This window comes from Tenrec ecaudatus, chromosome 9 (genome assembly GCF_050624435.1).
Source record: "Tenrec ecaudatus isolate mTenEca1 chromosome 9, mTenEca1.hap1, whole genome shotgun sequence".
In the NCBI taxonomy this organism is placed as follows: Eukaryota; Metazoa; Chordata; class Mammalia; order Afrosoricida; family Tenrecidae; genus Tenrec; species Tenrec ecaudatus.
The window spans coordinates 96,899,240-96,916,869 of NC_134538.1; the positions used below are offsets into that span (position 1 = coordinate 96,899,240).

At 41.1% G+C, this 17,630-nt stretch overlaps 1 protein-coding gene across 1 annotated transcript in view; it reads left to right on the top strand.

The window, feature by feature from the left end:
- The window catches only part of THSD7A (thrombospondin type 1 domain containing 7A), a 301,694-nt gene that overhangs the window by 240,541 nt on the left and 43,523 nt on the right, over positions 1-17,630 (top strand). The window contains exons 12-13 of the mRNA XM_075557342.1: positions 3,388-3,582; positions 6,119-6,382. Of these exons, the coding sequence (XP_075413457.1) occupies positions 3,388-3,582; positions 6,119-6,382 (459 nt within the window). The remainder of the gene's footprint in view (positions 1-3,387; positions 3,583-6,118; positions 6,383-17,630) is intronic.

Here is a 17,630-nt window from a genome sequence, read left to right on the forward strand (position 1 = left end):
GTCCCCCGAGACTAGTGAAGTTTATTTAAGGATATGAGGAGCCAAGACCGTTTGCCAATTTCAAAAGGTGTGCGTGTGTATATTGTGTCAGGAGAGGTCCTCTGGCATCATCCCGCATCCAGACTTCACGGACAACTTTCGAATCCCCGCGCTTTTGATCCGCGAAGCCTTCTCTTCCGCCCCAAGGTTAGAGCGCTCAGTGCCCAGCCAGAAGCACGGCCATTGTCCCAAAAAGATCGGCACCATGCCGGAGGAACTGGGCACCAGGCAATTTCCAATTCCAGCATCGTTTCGTAGAGAGCCTGCCTGTGCGTTGAACATGAAAGCCGCTGGGCCTCAAACGTAAATGTGCGCACGCCTCACCTGTGCGCCTGTGAACCACATAGCTCCCTCCGCTCTCCTTCTGTGATGGCTCCCAGCGTCTCCAAATTGATAGCATTTCAGATACTTTTGAGGCAGTGGATATAATAAAAGTGGTAGAAAAAAATTATTCCCAATCTAAGCTGTCCAAGTATTTAAGCCATCAGGAAACCTTGAAAAGCTGTTAAGTCCAGGACTCTGATGTTGCGGATCAATTCTGACTCACAGCCAGCTATAGGACGTAGTATAACAACACCCTGTAAGAGTTTCTAGGATGGAATGTTCATGAAAATGGATCATCAGATCTTTTCTCCCTTTGCGTGGCTGGCTCCTTTTGAACTGCAGACCCTGTGGTTAGGCACTGAGTGGTTCAACATGACACCATAAGGCCGCCTTGCCGGGACCCTGCACCAGTTAATCCATGCACTCGGCATTGGCCAGGGCAGTGCTAGTTATCAGAAACTATCGAGATGTTTGTAATGCGATTGAATCGAAATTCACTATTTCAGACTGATTTAAACACCAAGTACTAGTGAACTCTTCTCCCTGTGGTGAGACTGGGGCTTTGTTTCTTCCTGTCTTTCAACCTTCCTGCAGGCCACCACCGTCTGGTCAGCCAGGTTTCATTCTCCTTATTATTATTTTTTTTGTTTTAAACGTTTTATTAGGGGCTCATACAACTCTTATCACAGTCCATACATATACATACATCAATTGTATAAAGCACATCTGTACATTCGGTTTCATTGTCTTTAAAATTCAACCCACCCCCAGCTTCTCCCAAAGAAGTTTCCCTTCCACATGTGCCCCTTCTAAGCGTAGATACTTCTATAGCTGAGACATAGGTACATACTCACCTGCATTTGCACCCTACAGAAGGGTCTGCATCAAAAACATCCAAACAGGTGGGGTTGGTGTGTCCACCTCCAAAGAAGAATAGAGTCTTCACCTGCACAACCATCATGTCCTTTATCCACATACACGGTGTGCGCAGCCTCCTCCCCACACACACCCACAGCCACTGCCATCGAACCCTAATGGAGCAGCCAGCCACAGCTTTCTCCCATGGTCCCATGGAGAAACTGGGTTCGAACCACAGCCCTTGTGGTTAGTAGCCCCAATGCCTAGCCCCCAGGGACACCAGAGATCTACATGTTAAGGCTTACTATTAGATCCTGAGAGTGTTATCTAACCCAGGGGCCTCTTAGAGTCAAAATGTCAAGTGATGATGGAATTCCAGCAGGGCAGAGGTCTGCAGCAGTTTCAACCTCGACCCCAAGCCTGGAAGGCCACACAAGTCAGTCTGAACGAGGCCTATTAAACAAGCTTGATGAAAATTGTTTTTAAGACTAATGTCTAAATGTTTCATTTATTTCCTGATCAGCACAATGAGTTATTTATAAAACTGGGTGAGGAAAAGGGCCAGGGGAGAAAACACACTTTTAGCAGCCGCCCCCCCCCCCCGCCTGCCACCTTTTCTTTCCCCGTCTGTTTACTTTAAGGCTAGTTATCCTCCAGAACTGTACGTCTAGGTGAACTAAGTAGTCAACCTAGTTCTTGGTTTAAAATTCTGCACAGCATCTTGGCTTAAATAACATCTAAAGATTAAAATCATTTTTTCAACCTGCATATACCTTAGGGAAGGTGCATGATATGCTCGATTAAGATGGCTACTCTGGTTTTAATTTCAAGTTTGAGATGGAAGTAGGAGACGCTGAGACTGCTCCTAGCTCCCCCATCAATCTCTCCAATGCCTTCCCAATGAATTTAAAATGTAGTTAATAAAAATAACATACTTTCCATGCAAATGTCATTTCAAAACAAGTTCGTTAAACCTCCTGTCTTGTTATTGAGTGGGTTCTGACTCAAGGGCACCCTCTCTTCAGCAGCGCAGACAGCCTCCTCTTTCTCCCATGGAGAGCCTCTGTGTTTGAACCTAAACACTGAAAGTTTAGTCCAAAAGAACCTCATTCTGAATACATTTCACATAAATTTGGAGAACAAAATACCTGAAAATAGATCACTTTAATTAAGGGATATTTATTTTCTTGTGGATTAGAAAGCTAAGATTTGAAGTCAACCTTGACATCTCTCTTCTCTAATCTCTGTTTAGTTGCTTGCTTGTTCAACCTTCTTTATCTCAAAAGAGATATATCCTACACTAGTTAAGATATATCCTATACTAATCTTGCCCCATTAGCACAGTAAAGATAACCCATTCTTAAATGTGATTATAACCATAGGTATACCCATTTCTATTAGGTCCATCATGACTGAACTGGATCCAATAGGATAACGTAGAACTGGCCCATTGTGTTTCCGAGGCCATAATCTGTATGGAAGCAGATTGTTGGATCTTTCGCCCAGGGTGCAGCTGGCGGGTCTGAACTGCTGGCATCTAAGTAAGCAGCTGAGCGCTTAGCCAGTGCACAGCGAGGGCTCCCTACCACAGCAGTGGAAGTTAGAATTTATGACGCCTATTTGAGAGGGGGACTTCATTCGATCCCTAACACCACCTCTCCCCAATTCAACCTTCCAACCCATTTTTGCAACTAAGAGTCTCCTAGCTAGATTGGTCAGTGTTATAAATACCATTATTAGATGTTAGTGTCTCACAATTCCTTTTTTAATCTATTTTGCTGAATACAAATGATTGATTGTCAGATTTGTGATATGAATTGTGTCCCACATGATGCAGACTGAAATCCGTAATAGAGACTACGGAATGCTCGTTGTATTTGTCTGCGCATGTGTATGTATTTTGCTGTGCGCAAAAACCACGGAGAGAATGTTATTATAAAAAGGCTGCAGGATCAATATGATGACACCTGATGGTTACTAGAACATTACCATTAACACTAAGGCAATGAGTTCAGTTTTTTGGTTTTGATTTGTTCCTATTTGTTCCATAAATAAGACATTACATATGGAGTCATTTGTTTATTGAAAAAAATTGTTAGAGATGTTTCCAAACTGTAATTACAGACCTTTGAACGTATTCTAATCAGCTTCATGCTTTTCTTTTAGCTATTAGTTGTCGAAAACAAGATGGCGGGCAGGCCGGCATTCCTGAATGCCTCCGACATGCAGGCCCAGTGCCAGCCCTAACCCAGGCTTGTCAGATTCCCTGCCAAGATGACTGCCAGTTTACCAGCTGGTCCAAGTTTTCTTCGTGCAACGGAGACTGCGGTGCCGTTAGGACCCGAAAACGCGCTATTGTTGGTAAGACTCATCATGGTGGCAAAGTCAACACTTGTCAAGGTAGCAAAGCACCGCCCAAAGGACCAAAAGACTGGCCACGTGCATTTGAAGAGCGCCGTGCTTACAGCGAGCATGTCTCTGTGTGCACATGTGTATCTCACTGTACGTCAGCATTTCAGCATGTTTACTGGGAATAATGCACAGCCTAGAGACGCGAACCTCACTGTCGATTCAATCCAGAGCATATTCCTTTGTGGTGTGAAAAGATATTTTCAGAGCATTGCCTAGAGACTTTGGGAAGCAAAGGTTTGGAAAGCGAAGAGGAAAGCTTGCCCCCTCGGTGTCATAAATGATTCTTATTGTTCACACACAGCTTATCTTTCCCCTCCTAAAATGAGGAATCCAACATTAGCTTTGTTCTGAAAATGGCATTTTTAAAAGCAGCCAATCATAATTAAATATGCACTTACAGTGGTGAGCAAGCAGGGGTCATAGACTGAACTAAAAGCTGGTCAATTTGAGTGGAAGAAAACCAAAAACTGTTAGTGGTGAAAAAAAAACAAAGAAAAGTAAATATACAGATGGCAGACGATTCAACATTAAAAAGAGATCAAATGAATCACCTGTCATAATGAAGACTACTGATACTCTGAAGGGACTTCCAAGTCTGTGGGAGAATGGGATAAAAGATAAAAATATAAAATATGAACTTTATTTCTCATCAGCAATAGTACCCGCTATTTAGTCTGTCCCCAAAGAACTGAGGATCCTAGCAATGTAACGGTGCCAATCCAGTCTTTAGACATTTTTGATTAAAGAAAATTGGGCCATCTTTAAAGAAGTGTTAAGATTATGAAATGAAATCAGAAAGAAAAATAAACTACTGAGTACTGTCAGGTGGATGCCTAATGCTTAATTTTGGTGGATTTCCCATCAGAATTCTTGCAAAATTGTCCTTTTTTCATGAGAAGAATTAGCAATATTGTCATGGTGAAAAACAAATCTGGTGAAACTTTCCAGGTTGTTCTGCTAAAGCGTTACCTTACTTTCTCAATACACTATCAGAGTAAGTAGGCGCTCTTTTTCTTTGGTCTTCCGAATATCAGCAAGCAGAACACGCTGGGCATCCAACACTACTGTTGCCACGACCTTTGATCCGAATGGGTTCATTTTGGCTTGAAATGGACCACGTCCACTCTTGCTAGCCATTGTTTTAACTGTTTTCAAAGGCGGGCTCCGGAATCTTTCTTCTCCTTATTTGGAATTTCCATTGAAAGCTCTATTCTTGTTTGTGTCTGACAACGCTGTGCAACAATTTGGGACCCACTGACCAGAAAGTTTGCTCAACTTTAATTTCCAAGTCAGAATTGTGTAAGCTGAACCAATAGAGAGGTCTTTGGTATTGGCTAATGTTTCTGTTATTATTAGTTATCTTCAACTTTGTATGGTCCCTTCTTAAAAGGAGCTATCCATTTGTAAATTAGTGATTTCTTTGGGACATTGTCCCCATAAATTTTGCATAAAATTGTAATGATTTCATGAATCTTCCACCCAAGCTTCATAAAACTCTATGTTTATTTTTGTTTCTCTTATGCACAATTCATATGCTCTGATAGGAGCTCTTTTAAGCTAATGTATTACTCTTTTTAGTTCCTCAAACTTTTTAGATCCTGTCTAGACATATTATAACAAACTAGTACCACAAAATGTTTAGGTCAATATAGAAATTTTTCATCATATGCATTTCTATGAATTTTCTGAAGACTCCTCATATATACTGCATCTGTAAAAGGTTAGCGATTAATACTTACAATATATGTGTAATTAATCATACAAAATAGTATTCATTATATAATATTTATAACTGTTAGCTATAATATGATTAAAATAATTAATTATATATTATTTTCAAGCTTATGTATAACATAATATTAAAAAATATTTTATTTTAAAGGGGAGCTTATTTAAAGTACTAATGTTCACATCTTTATGCTAGTATTAAATATTTTCATTTTGAACTTCACTAATATTTCCTATCTTAATTAATAATATGGCAAAGTGATTACCCTTCAAAAATATGACAGATGGAAAATTCGGGAAGATGAAAACTCATAATCAGTAGGGTAAATCCAAAATCTCCTTTTTCTAATTCTAATCCTGCTTAACTCTACCATATGCTTTTGGATTTGAAAACAAATCCTCTCTGTCTTTGCACGTGTTGTAGAGAAGGGGTTCAATGACTTACTCACAGTCACCATCATGGACTCAGATCATCATTTCAGCATTTTAATTATTCTGCAGAGTATAACATGTGGCACGACATAGTGCCTTATGCAAAAGGGGTTATTTTTCAAGTGGAAAATTAGAAATTTTCACTGCGCAAAGCACACAATTCAGCACAAATATATATAGAAAGTATGTAGCACTTGTTTATAGATTAATGGGGCAGATAGTTAAAAATAAACGAGGACATTTTGGAAAATAGAAACTTTGAGGATGTTTGAAATGCAAAGTGCTATTCCCATTTGAATTGTTTGGTACTTTTCTTTTTCTGCAGGAAAAAGTAAAAAGAAAGAAAAATGTAAAAACTCTCACCTGTATCCCCTGATTGAGACTCAGTATTGTCCTTGTGACAAATATAATGCGCAGCCTGTGGGGAACTGGTCCGACTGCATTTTGCCCGAAGGCAAAGCGGAAGTACCCCTGGGAATGAAGGTTCAAGGAGACACCAAGGAATGTGGACAAGGATACCGTTACCAAGCGATGGCATGTTATGATCAGAATGGCAGGCTTGTGGAAACGTCCAGATGTAACAGCCATGGTAATCCGAATTTCCTTCTGGGTGAAATATGTGTTGTCATTGGTGTAGGGGTGAAGGGCACACGTGTAAAACAGTAGAGAGGAAGGGAAAGGCTCCAGACGCAGGGTGTTTGTCCAAACTGAACGCCAAGGACAAGTACACTATGTATCATTTATATGCAAAGACGGCATTAGGTGCTACTTTCCTCGTTATGCAGAATTGCCGACATCAACTCTCCATGGAGTTCAGAATGGCTAGAACAAAAACGATAGATAAACTTAAATGTGGATACTCTTAGAAACTGTGCCCACTTTGAAACCAAAGAGAAAACTCACATGTGGTGGTCATTTCGTCTCCCTGGTGGCATCGTCGTGACTAGTTGGGCTGCTAACAGCTAGATCAGTCGTTTCAGGTTCCACCCTGGCAGAGGTACAAGTCTGAAACCCCAGTGGCGGTTCCACCCTTCCCTCTGCTGTGTGTCAGAATCAACTCAGTGAGGCTTTAGAAAGTTCGTGAACAGTGATTGGTCATCTTTAAATCCCATATGTGCTGAACTCTACTTTTGCATCTTACTATGGTCAGCATTGAACAATATTTCCCTTTTGTCCCATGTTAATAGAGCTGTCCTCTCATAATGGAATGAGGTCAGTCTGAATCATAGATTTTGCATCTTTTCCGGAACGAGACAATGTTCTTTCATTTTGTTTATGGGGACAACTGAAGAAGGAGCTAAATTGGTAGGAGGCAGGTATATGCCAGTTACTTTCCAGTCTCATCGAAATAATTTCTTCCATTGGAACACATCTGCAGAAGCTGACTCCTGCCTTCCAAGGAGTCTCTGTGTAGACTCAAACTATCAACCGTTCAGCTAGTAGTTGAGTTGAAACAACCGCGCAAACGTGACAATGATGAGGACGGCTCAGGTCCACGTGGTGTTTCATTCTGAGTACACAGGGTCGCGATGAGTCAGAATCAACCAACTAGCTGGCACCTAACACCAGGACGGAGAGCACAGCGCTTACAAACTATCAACGTCTCATGGCGACACACTTTACAGGGAGTTTGTTGATTCCCTATTGACAAAGAAGCTTCAAAAACTTACCCAAACTCTTCATAAAATAGTAGCGCTAGCTATAAGTATTTTAAATACCGGTCCACTGCTAGGTTTAAAATAATTACTTGCCTTTAAATAGTGACCATAAAAGAGAAGACGTTTTAGACTTACAGGAGGTAGACGTTGAGAAACATCTGTGGGAGTGCTTGAGTCGCTTAGTACCTACATCAATTAGATACCAAGGACAATGAAAATGCCCATCCTTTTTGGAGGTTATGTGACCATAATTATTCATTACAATGTAAAACTGAACATTACAATGCATTTCTCTTGGAATTGAGCATGAAAGTGTTTGCTCACATGTAAAAATGTTATGCATATGTAATAATTTGTTTTTAACATCACCTGTGAGTTCCCAGAATGACTTTCATATTCTCACTCTTACTCTGATCTGTTAATTAGATGCATATGACTTTCAGTAAGCCACTTAACCGCCGATTTATTTTTAGGAGGAATAGAAAACATTTCAAATATCCTGTGATTTTCACACTCAAAGAAGTTTGATCTGTTTAAGGGAAAGAGAAGTATAAAAATCATTAGCATTGTCCTAAAAAACAAGGCTAATTCCCAGCCTGAGGAAAACAGTGAAGTGGGCTCAGGAAGATTGTGTCCTAAGGAAACTTTTCTTGTTTGGTTCCGATTTCTGTTTGCCCACTCTTCCTGGCTTATTACATCTCCTCTGTGGTGGGATGTCAGTTGTACAATTTTTGTGTTCTCTAGCATTTTTACTCATACAGAGCTTCAGTGGGAGTTCGGGTTAGGTGTAGGACTGCTAGCTAATCACAAGGTTGGCGGTTCAAACCCAGGAGCCAAGTGAGGTGATATGGTCTGCTCCTTAAGATTCATAGCTTCTGATGCCTTAAATATACAATGAGCCCTCATGGGGTAGTGGGTTATGCATGGAGCTGGTTATCACAAGGTTAGTCATTCAAACTCACCAGCCACTCTGAAGCAGGAAGATGAGGCTGTCTGCTCTGGTAGAGGTGTAAAATCTCAGAAATTAATAGGGACAGGGTTCTACAGGGTTATTATGACTTGTCTTTGACTCAGTGTCAGTGGGTAATGGGTCATGTGTTATGGGTCATGTGTTATGTATGAGTCAGTATCAACTTGATTGCAGTGGGTTTGAATTTAACATTGATATTCCAGGTAAAGTCTTGGAAAACTGAATCTGTATTGCATGATAGTTTTCGGAATTGCTGCTGTATTGATATGTCTTGCTAAATGCTGGTGTTGTTTGTGGAATGTAGTGATTCGCTACTCTACTTTAGCCACTATCTAGATTGCCTCCTCTAGGGCACGTGGCTTCTTTCTGACATATCAGATGTCTAGATGGATGGTGAAAATGGGGGGTCTCTTCCTGCTGCATTCAGGGGAAAGATTACAAGTTTGTTTAATTGAAGAAGTTTATTAAGGACAAAAGGTGTTTCAAAGCTGGAAATTAAGATGCTAAGCAAGCCTCCCAGTGTGCTGCACTCCCTTCCCGGTCCGGCCCATTCACACCCGGGTGTTTACAAATGGTAGCGAAGCTACAATCTGAAGAGGAGGGCAGAGTATATTTGCAGTCTCTTCTGGTGGGACAGCATTTGCAAAGTGGTGGTGACAGGATCTTGGTTGAGTGCCTTTTGGAAGTTTGCTTCTTTTGAATAAGGGATATCAGGTGACAAGACACGGCTGACTACAATTTTCTTAAAGCAAGTTAAAAAAATTAAGTACGTTACAAATATAAAGCTTGTGTGTGCCAGAAAGGGCAAACATCGTTTACTTAAGAATGCTACAAGGTAAAACTTGATCATTAAAATCACATGTTTAACACTAGGTCGTCACTTCTTAAATTATCGCTAACCTTGGCCATGCATCACTTTATAACAAGACATATTATTTACTTATTTGTTACATGTATTGCTTATGTTTTATCGTCTCTACGTGACTGTCTTTGGATGAGGGTTGTGATCATGATCTGTTTCCTTCGTGGATGCAACCCAAGCATCTAGACTAATAAGTGATTGATAAATAAGGTGTGTGCGGTCGCTATGGGTCGGAGCCGACTGATTACCACCTACCAACAACAACGACAGTACATACTTACAGAATCATTAAATGAATGTGTGAGTGGCTGGACAGAATTATTCTTCAGATGAACATTAGGTCCCACTGGAATTGTAGTAGATTCAAGATTAAGCTAAGATACTTGTATTTCTCTTGACGTACCCTACTCTCTGTACCACATCTTTGAAAAATAATCAAACACACCACTGGGTATAACTAAAATCTTTGGAATAAATAAAAGCTTCTCGTATAAGCTTTATTTGTTTTTTATGTCTCGCTATCTTATAAGTAGAAAAAGAAAAATTAATTTCATAGACAATTATCTGAGGCGGACTAGAAAGCAGAAAGTCTCTGATATTGTCCTTTCAACCGGCTGCACAGAGATGAGGCGCCGCGGGAGTATAATGGCCTAAGTGTGGGGCAGCTAAGTGGAAAATCGGTGGTTCAACCTCACAAGCCACTTTGCGGGAGGAGGGAAGATGAGGCAGCCTGCTCCCATAAAGATTTAGTCTCAAAAACTAGGGAGTAGCTCTGCCCTCTGCTGTAGGGCTTCTACGAATTTGAATTGATTCAAGGGCAGTGAATGGGTGGACTAAGTTGTTCAACAGTGGATATGAACAACAGCTACACCTCTAGTTTGTGTTAGGAATTGTGGCAACCAACTCACATCGTGTCAAATTCTTTTTACAAATTTAGTTGAGAGTGTTGGATATTTGTTTAACTCGCTTTGCTTCCACTCACATTTTCTTGAGAAACTAAGTAATATAAACAATCTCTGATCATCTCAGGGTCAACTGGAAAAGGGCAAAAATACCCAGGAAAATGCTCCAGTCTTGAACTCCGTAAGCGATGCAATTTCTTCCAGACGCGTCTCTTCAATATTTATCCTCAGCAGATCTGCCGTTGCTGTATTTCTCACAGACAGTTTACGCCATAATGCGATATCAATAAATGTTCTAAAGTGCAGCACAATTGTGGTTGAAAAGTTTTCCCCTCTGTTGACATCAGTAATCAGAGAGGCTTGTCTGATTGGATTGTTCTCCCTGAGTCCACGTTATTAATATCCACAGCTCCTCTCAATCCTCAAATTAAAACATCATTGTAGCTGCCAGTATGGAGACCAGGAGGAAACTCAGGAATATCAGCCATTTCATTAAATGACATGTTAGCAGATATCTTCTTAACTGGCCAGATAGCATGTATTTTAGGTTTTGAACGCCAAATCATTCTTGTTGCAACTGCTCTTCTTTGAACCAGCCATATAACATGTGATCAAATGGATATAGTTGTATTCCAATCACACTTTACAAGCTTATTTATATATTAAAAATACCTGGGCCCATCTAGCTCAGAAGCAGCAAAGCCCACAGGGAAGAAGCACACCAGCCTGTGTGATCATGAGGTGTCGAAGGGACCAGTATCAGGCATCAAAGAACAAAAAATCATATCATTGTGAATGAGGGGGAGTGCAGATTGGGGACCCAAAGTCCATCTGTAGGCAACTGAACACCCCCTTCCAGAAGGGTTAAGGGAAGAGACGAGCCAGTAGCAACGATGAAATGTAGCAACGATGAATGTAGCAATGATGAAACCTACAACTTTCCCCTAGTTCTTAAATGCTTCCCCACCCCCACCACCACTATCATGATCCCAATTCTGCCTTACAAATCTGGCTAGACCAGAGGATGTACACTGGTACAGATAGGAAGTGGAAACACAGGGCATCCAGGATAGATGATCCCCTCAGAACCAGTGGTGAGAGTGGCGATACTGGGAGGTGGATGGAAGGTGGGGTAGAAAGGGGGCACTGATTACAAGGATCTACATATAACCTCCTCCCTGGGGGACACACAACAGAAAAGTGGATGAAGGGAGATGTCGGACAGTGTAAGTTATGACAAAATAATAATAATTTATAAATTATCAAGGGTTCATGAGGGAGAGGGAGCGGGGAGGGATGGGAAATCAGGAACTGGTATTAAGGGCTCAAGTAGAAAGCAAATGTTTTGAATATGATGAGGGCAACAAATGTACAAATGTGCTGGGCACAATGGATGCATGTATGGATTGTGATAAAAGCTGTACAAGCCCCCAATAAAATGATTTTTAAAAATAGCTGGGCTATCACTTGCCAATGGAGAGCTAAACACTTACTACACAAGATGTGATGTGCTTACCAGCATCTTTTATATCCAGGGGAACATGTCAGAAATGCAGAAACTCGGTTATTATTTCAGGCATACTGAGTTAGATTCTGCGTTTCCCTCAGATCCTGAGAAGGCTGTATTACACACTCAGCATTTCAGGATTACTGTCTTTAGACACGGGGAAGCCTGACGAGAGAGGGACGTGGGAATCCTCTTCTGTGCACCCACCATATGATGCTACTGTGGGTCGAACATCCACACCCCTCATGACAGTTCACCTGCTTGCGAATGTGAGGGCGGAAGGAAGATGCTCAGAAACGTCTGAGCTATGTGAGGGCGGGTTTTCGTAGGAGAGTATTTATGTATGATTTAACTGAGGGAGCCTCTGGGGTCGTCTTGAAAAGGATAGACCATTTAATGATTTCCACGAGGAAAGTACTGAGTTTCACTGTGGGGTATAGTTAAGGGAAAATTTAGGGATAATTTTCTTCTTCTATAATAAAGGTAGCAAAAATAGAAACATCCTGATCGTCTTACAATGTTTCTTCATTAACTGTTATTACTCCCTTGGAATCCCTCAAGTTCTTACTGGAAAATGGGTGGTGAGCACTATAGGAAAATTAAATCTCACTTCATATTTGTGCTTTTGAAACTGCTCTTGTTAAGTGCCATTTATAACAGAGACCTAACTTCCCTATCGGGCTTCCTTGGCTGTATTGGGCTTTCTTGGCTTCTTTATGGAAACTGATTGGCAGTGAAGCTGCTGGGTGGATTTGAACCAACATTTTCCTGTTGGCGACCATGCACTTAGCCCTTTGTGCCACTAGACCTTCTTCCTTTAGAAAATTGGAGTCATAATTTCCCCAAGGAAACCCTGTAAGTTGGAATCATACACAACGTTGCTTTTTCAGATTCCGTTCTTCGACTTAGTCAGGTGCTTTCACCTTCTCCCATGGCTTGATGGCTTCTTTTTAATCACTGAAAGATACTTAAAATCATACAAAATATGAATCAGTTTACCTGTCAGAATATAAAATATGACTCATTAATGTGAGAAAATAGTATTTTCAGTAAGGTTTATTCCTTGTCCTGTTGATAAGTGTGATACAATGGTGCCTTACAGTGCTGTGCACATTTCTCTTCATGTGCTCAGTACTCCTGAATCCATGGCACACAGAAGTTCCCAAGGCCTTCTGCTACCACGTGGTCATGATGCTGGCATTTAGACAGCTGGCGGTGGAGTCGATGGCATGGCAGGCCATCTCTGACTCTATCGCCACGGCGCTTGCCTGCCAGCTGTGGCATCCTTTACATACCTGACACCACCCTGCTTCTTTGCTGTGTTCCATCATCCACTGCAGTGGGAACACAGGACCCCCGGCAACGCTCCTGACTGTTGGGGCTATTGGGGAAGTCAGTAGACTGTAAATGGACACAGTCATTCAGCACCACTGTCCCGCAGTCAGAGGCCAAGACCCTTTTCAGTCCTCAGTTGCCCCAGACCAGGAAGCGTGCTCGCCCCTCACTCTCACCCGCTGCATAACCTCAGGGCTCCTCGTGCGCAGCCCCAGTGTCTCCATGCCCGAGTGTCTGCTGCCTCTGCCATCGTCTCTGCCACTTCAACAGAGACCCCCCACCACTCTGCCGACCATCCCAGGCTTTTCTCCCTGCTGCTGCTTCAAAATGGCTCATCCTCACACTCATGGGAGGGGTAAGAAAAACTGACCTATCCCCTAGTAGTTTTACACAGGCCGTATTGGCCTAGACCAATCCATTCATTTGGTGGAGCCGAAGAGAAATGGGTAGAAGAGCCATATTAAGGAATCTCACTCCAACACAGCCCCATTGTACCCTTTAAACTACCTCAGTTTACCTTCAATTATAGTCACAACTGAGTAATTCAGAAGTTTGTCGTTCCTTTGTAGTGGAAGGGTCGTTTCTCTTCATACTAATTATAAAAGCATGGGCTCTTCAGTACTTTTTCTTTCCCACAGTGCATTACCAATAGCCCTTTGGATATTCAGGAATGACTTTAGCAATTACTGTTTAAAGCTCGTGTGAGATTGGAGTGTGCCCATCAACGTCCAATATTTGGAAAAGCTTTTCCTGACCCCCAAATGTACTTAAATTAAGCAAGGTTTGCTTTATGGGTAATTTACACTAGAGTCCTAATACTAAACATTTTATATCCATAAAATTTACAGATAAAGCAAAAGACGTTTCATTGAACTTCTGCATATTACAAGTGTGCAGTTGGCGTTGTTGTTAGGTGCTGTCTGGTCCGTTCAGACTCCGTGACCTTATGTACAGCCGAGCAAAACACCACCAGTCCTGTGCCATCTTCACGGCTGTCCTTAGGTTTGAGCCCATGGTTGCAGCCACTGGGCCCATCCATGTCACCGAAGACATGTTTCCTTTTTTTGCATAAGGTCCTTCTCCAGTGACTGGTCTCACCTGATAACATGTCCAAATTATGTCAGATAAGGTCTCACATACTTGTCCCTAAGGTATATTCTAGCTGTTTTTTCCCAAGGCAGATTTGTTTGTCCAAGGTATTTTCAATGTTCTTCTCCAGCACCGTGTACAACTTTCACAGGCGTCTAAGGCACTTGAAAACACCATGGCTCACGTTAGGCATTACCTGAGTCCTTAAACTAACATGCTTGATTTTTAAGGCTTTGAAGAGGGCTTGTGCCTTAGATTTCCCCAGTGCAATGCGTCTTTGGGTCTCGTGACTGCTGCTTCCATGAGCGTTGATTGTGGGTAGAACCAAGATGAATTCCTGACAACTTCAGTCTTTTGTCCATTTATCATGAAATGACCTTGGTGGGGATTGTGTGTTCTTTACGTTGCGTTGTGATTCACACTGTAAATTGCACTCCATCTGCATCAGTGAGTTCTTTAAAGCCCTCCTCACTTACAGCAAACAAGGTTGTGTCTTCTGCATATCACAGGCTCTTCATGAGCCTTCCTCCAGCCCTGATGCCACATTCTTCTTCAGATAGTTCAGCTTCTCTGATGATTTGCTCAGCATGACCATTGCCAAAGTGCAGTGAGAGGATATGACCCTAACACACACATTTGTTAACTTTAAACCAGAAGTATTACTCGCTTGTTCTCTTTGCACAATTGCCTCTTGATCTGTGCACAAGTTCCACATAAACACCATAAAGTGTTGTGGGCTTCCCATTTGGCTCAAGGCTGTCCATAGTTCGTTATGACTCACAGTTGAATGCCTTGGCATAGTCAATGCAACCAAAGTTAAATGTATTTCTAGTATTCTCTGTTTTCAGCCATGATCCATCTTAATAAGCATTGATATCCCGTGTTTCATGTCCTCTGCTGAATCTGGCCAGAATCTCTGGAAGCTCCCTGTCAATCAACTGCTACAAGCCTTGTTGAAGGATCTTGAGCAAAATTTTACTTAATATGATGTCAACAATATACTTCTATAATCTGTGCATTCTGTTGGGTCACCTTTCTTTGTAACCGGTACAAATATGAATCTCTTCTAGTCAGATGGCCAAGTGCTGTCTTCCAAATTTCTTGACAGAGATGAATAATTGTTCCCAGCGCTTCATCAGCTTGCTGAAACCTTTCACTTAATGTTTCATCCATTCTTGGAGCCTTGTTTTTGGTTAATGCCTTTGGCGCAGTGTGGACTTCTTCCAATAACATTGATTCTTGCTCATATGCTATCTTTTGATTTGGTAGAATGTCAACTAATTCACTGTGGAACAATGATTCTTCTGATACTTCCTATCATTCAATATTTTGTCCATAGAATATTTTAATATTGCAACTTGAAGCCTGATGTTTTGGTTTTGTTTGTTTTTTTTAGTTTTTCGGTTTAAGATAGACTGATGTGTTCTTCCTAATTCTTGGTCTTTGCACATACCATTATACAATTTTACCTAGTTCTTCAGCTTCCCTGTGAAATTTTCTGTTAAGCTCTTTTACTTCATTATTTCGTCCATATACCTTACTACTCTGTAAGAGCAAGTTTCAGTGTCTCTTCTAACATCCATGCTGATCATTTCTTTTTTTCTTGTCCTTTTAATAACTTTATGCTTTCTTCGTGTGTAATGTTCTGGATATCATTTCACAATTCTTGAGGTATTCTGCTATTACTGTTTAAAGCATCACATATGTTCAAGAGGTTCCTGAAATTCAGATGGGATATACTCCGGATCATATTTTGTCTCGTGTGAATTTGTTTTACTTTTGTTCAACTTTAGCCTGAACTTATATATGAACAATTGGTGGTGCATTCCAGAACCAGCCCTTTGCCTGATTGTCGCAGCTGATATTGAACTTCTCCATCTTCCCATCCCACAAATGTAGTCAACTTTATTTCTTTGTCTTCCATCTGGACAAGTCCATGTGCGTTGTTGAAATGAGGTATTGGCTATGAACAAGCCATTCGTCTTGAGAAGTTCTATCTTGGGATCCCTAGCTTCCTTTTTATCACCAAGACCTTCATTTCCAACTACTGTTCCTTCATCTTTCCCAGTGTTTGCATTCCAACTGCCAAAAATTATCAATGCATCTTGAGTGCATGTTTGATCTATTTCAGAATTAAGATGTCAGTAGAATCCTTCCATTTCTTCACCAATAACCCCAGTTGTTGGTGCATAGGTTTGAATAATAGCTGCATTGATTGATTGATTGATTGATTGGATTTCCTTATATTTGGATGAACATCCTATCGCAGACTCCATTAGACTTCATGACTGCTCTCGAAGTGTCCTTGTTGACAAGGAGAGCTGTGCCATTCCTCTGGATGGTGTCCTTCCTGACATCATCAGCCACATGACAGTCTGATTCAAAATGGCCGGCACCAGTCCATTGCAGCTCACCAGCACCTAGACGATTGATCTTTATGGGCTCCATTTTAGTGTTTCAATCATTAATTGATGTTTGCAATCTTTCTTCTCATTTTGAGTCTTGCCCATCAACAAATTAAGGTCCAAAAGCTTTGCTCCCAGAGTTTATTTCCCTCATTATGTCTGAATCTACTTGTAAAGGCAGTTCTCCCCAAGTCATGTTCTAAATACCAGTGACCTTGCTTCCAGCATCACAGCAACATGCAAGCCACCACAGTATGACAAACTGACAGACAAGTGGTCTGTCAACATAGCTTACCCTTAATGTGCAAACATTTAACATCGCTGCCTAATAACATGAGTAAGTGGACGACACTACTTTCCACATCATATTGCAGAGGGTGTCAAAGCAGACAGGATGTTTCAGTGACCATCCAAAACTAGGACAAATGACATTGAATCTTAAATGCTGCCTTATCTGTCAGAGACCCTAAGGTATGGACGCCACGTATTGCTTTCTTTTGGAACTTATGATTCCAAGAAATAACTATCATCAGAAGGTAGAATAAGATGCCATGGGATACAAGTGCTCAATTGTCTTGGAAACATTTTATTGATCCTTCAACTTATAAATAGATTTAAATTCAAGAACATGTGCTTTAAATTCATTATGTGCAAATCAGAATACACTGGTAGTTTTTACAATGGGAATGTACAGGAGCTTGTTTGGTTTAATCATTAGAAACAAACTATAATGAGAAAGTGTTCTGTATTACAGTAAATGCTCATATTTGAGGAAAACATTTTATAAACGGGAAGTAGAGAAATAGACAAGTCTTTGAAACAATCTGAAATAGATGCCTACATTTTCTGAAAGGTTTTTACAGAGTATGGAATTTATTCTATATCTATTTCATTAAAAAATTTAGAGACCTCTTTGGATAATGCAGGCCTGGATAGTATATTATGGCTATTCATAATTAGGATCCTTTCCTTTAGAATGAAAAAGACAGGCAGGGGATGAGCAGGAGGTTTTTCTGGAGAAAACTGGCTACACATTTTAAAAGCCTGGGAAAGAAGGAAAGGAGCTGAGGACAGTCCTTGAGGACCCAAAGAAGGCACCGCATTGCCCA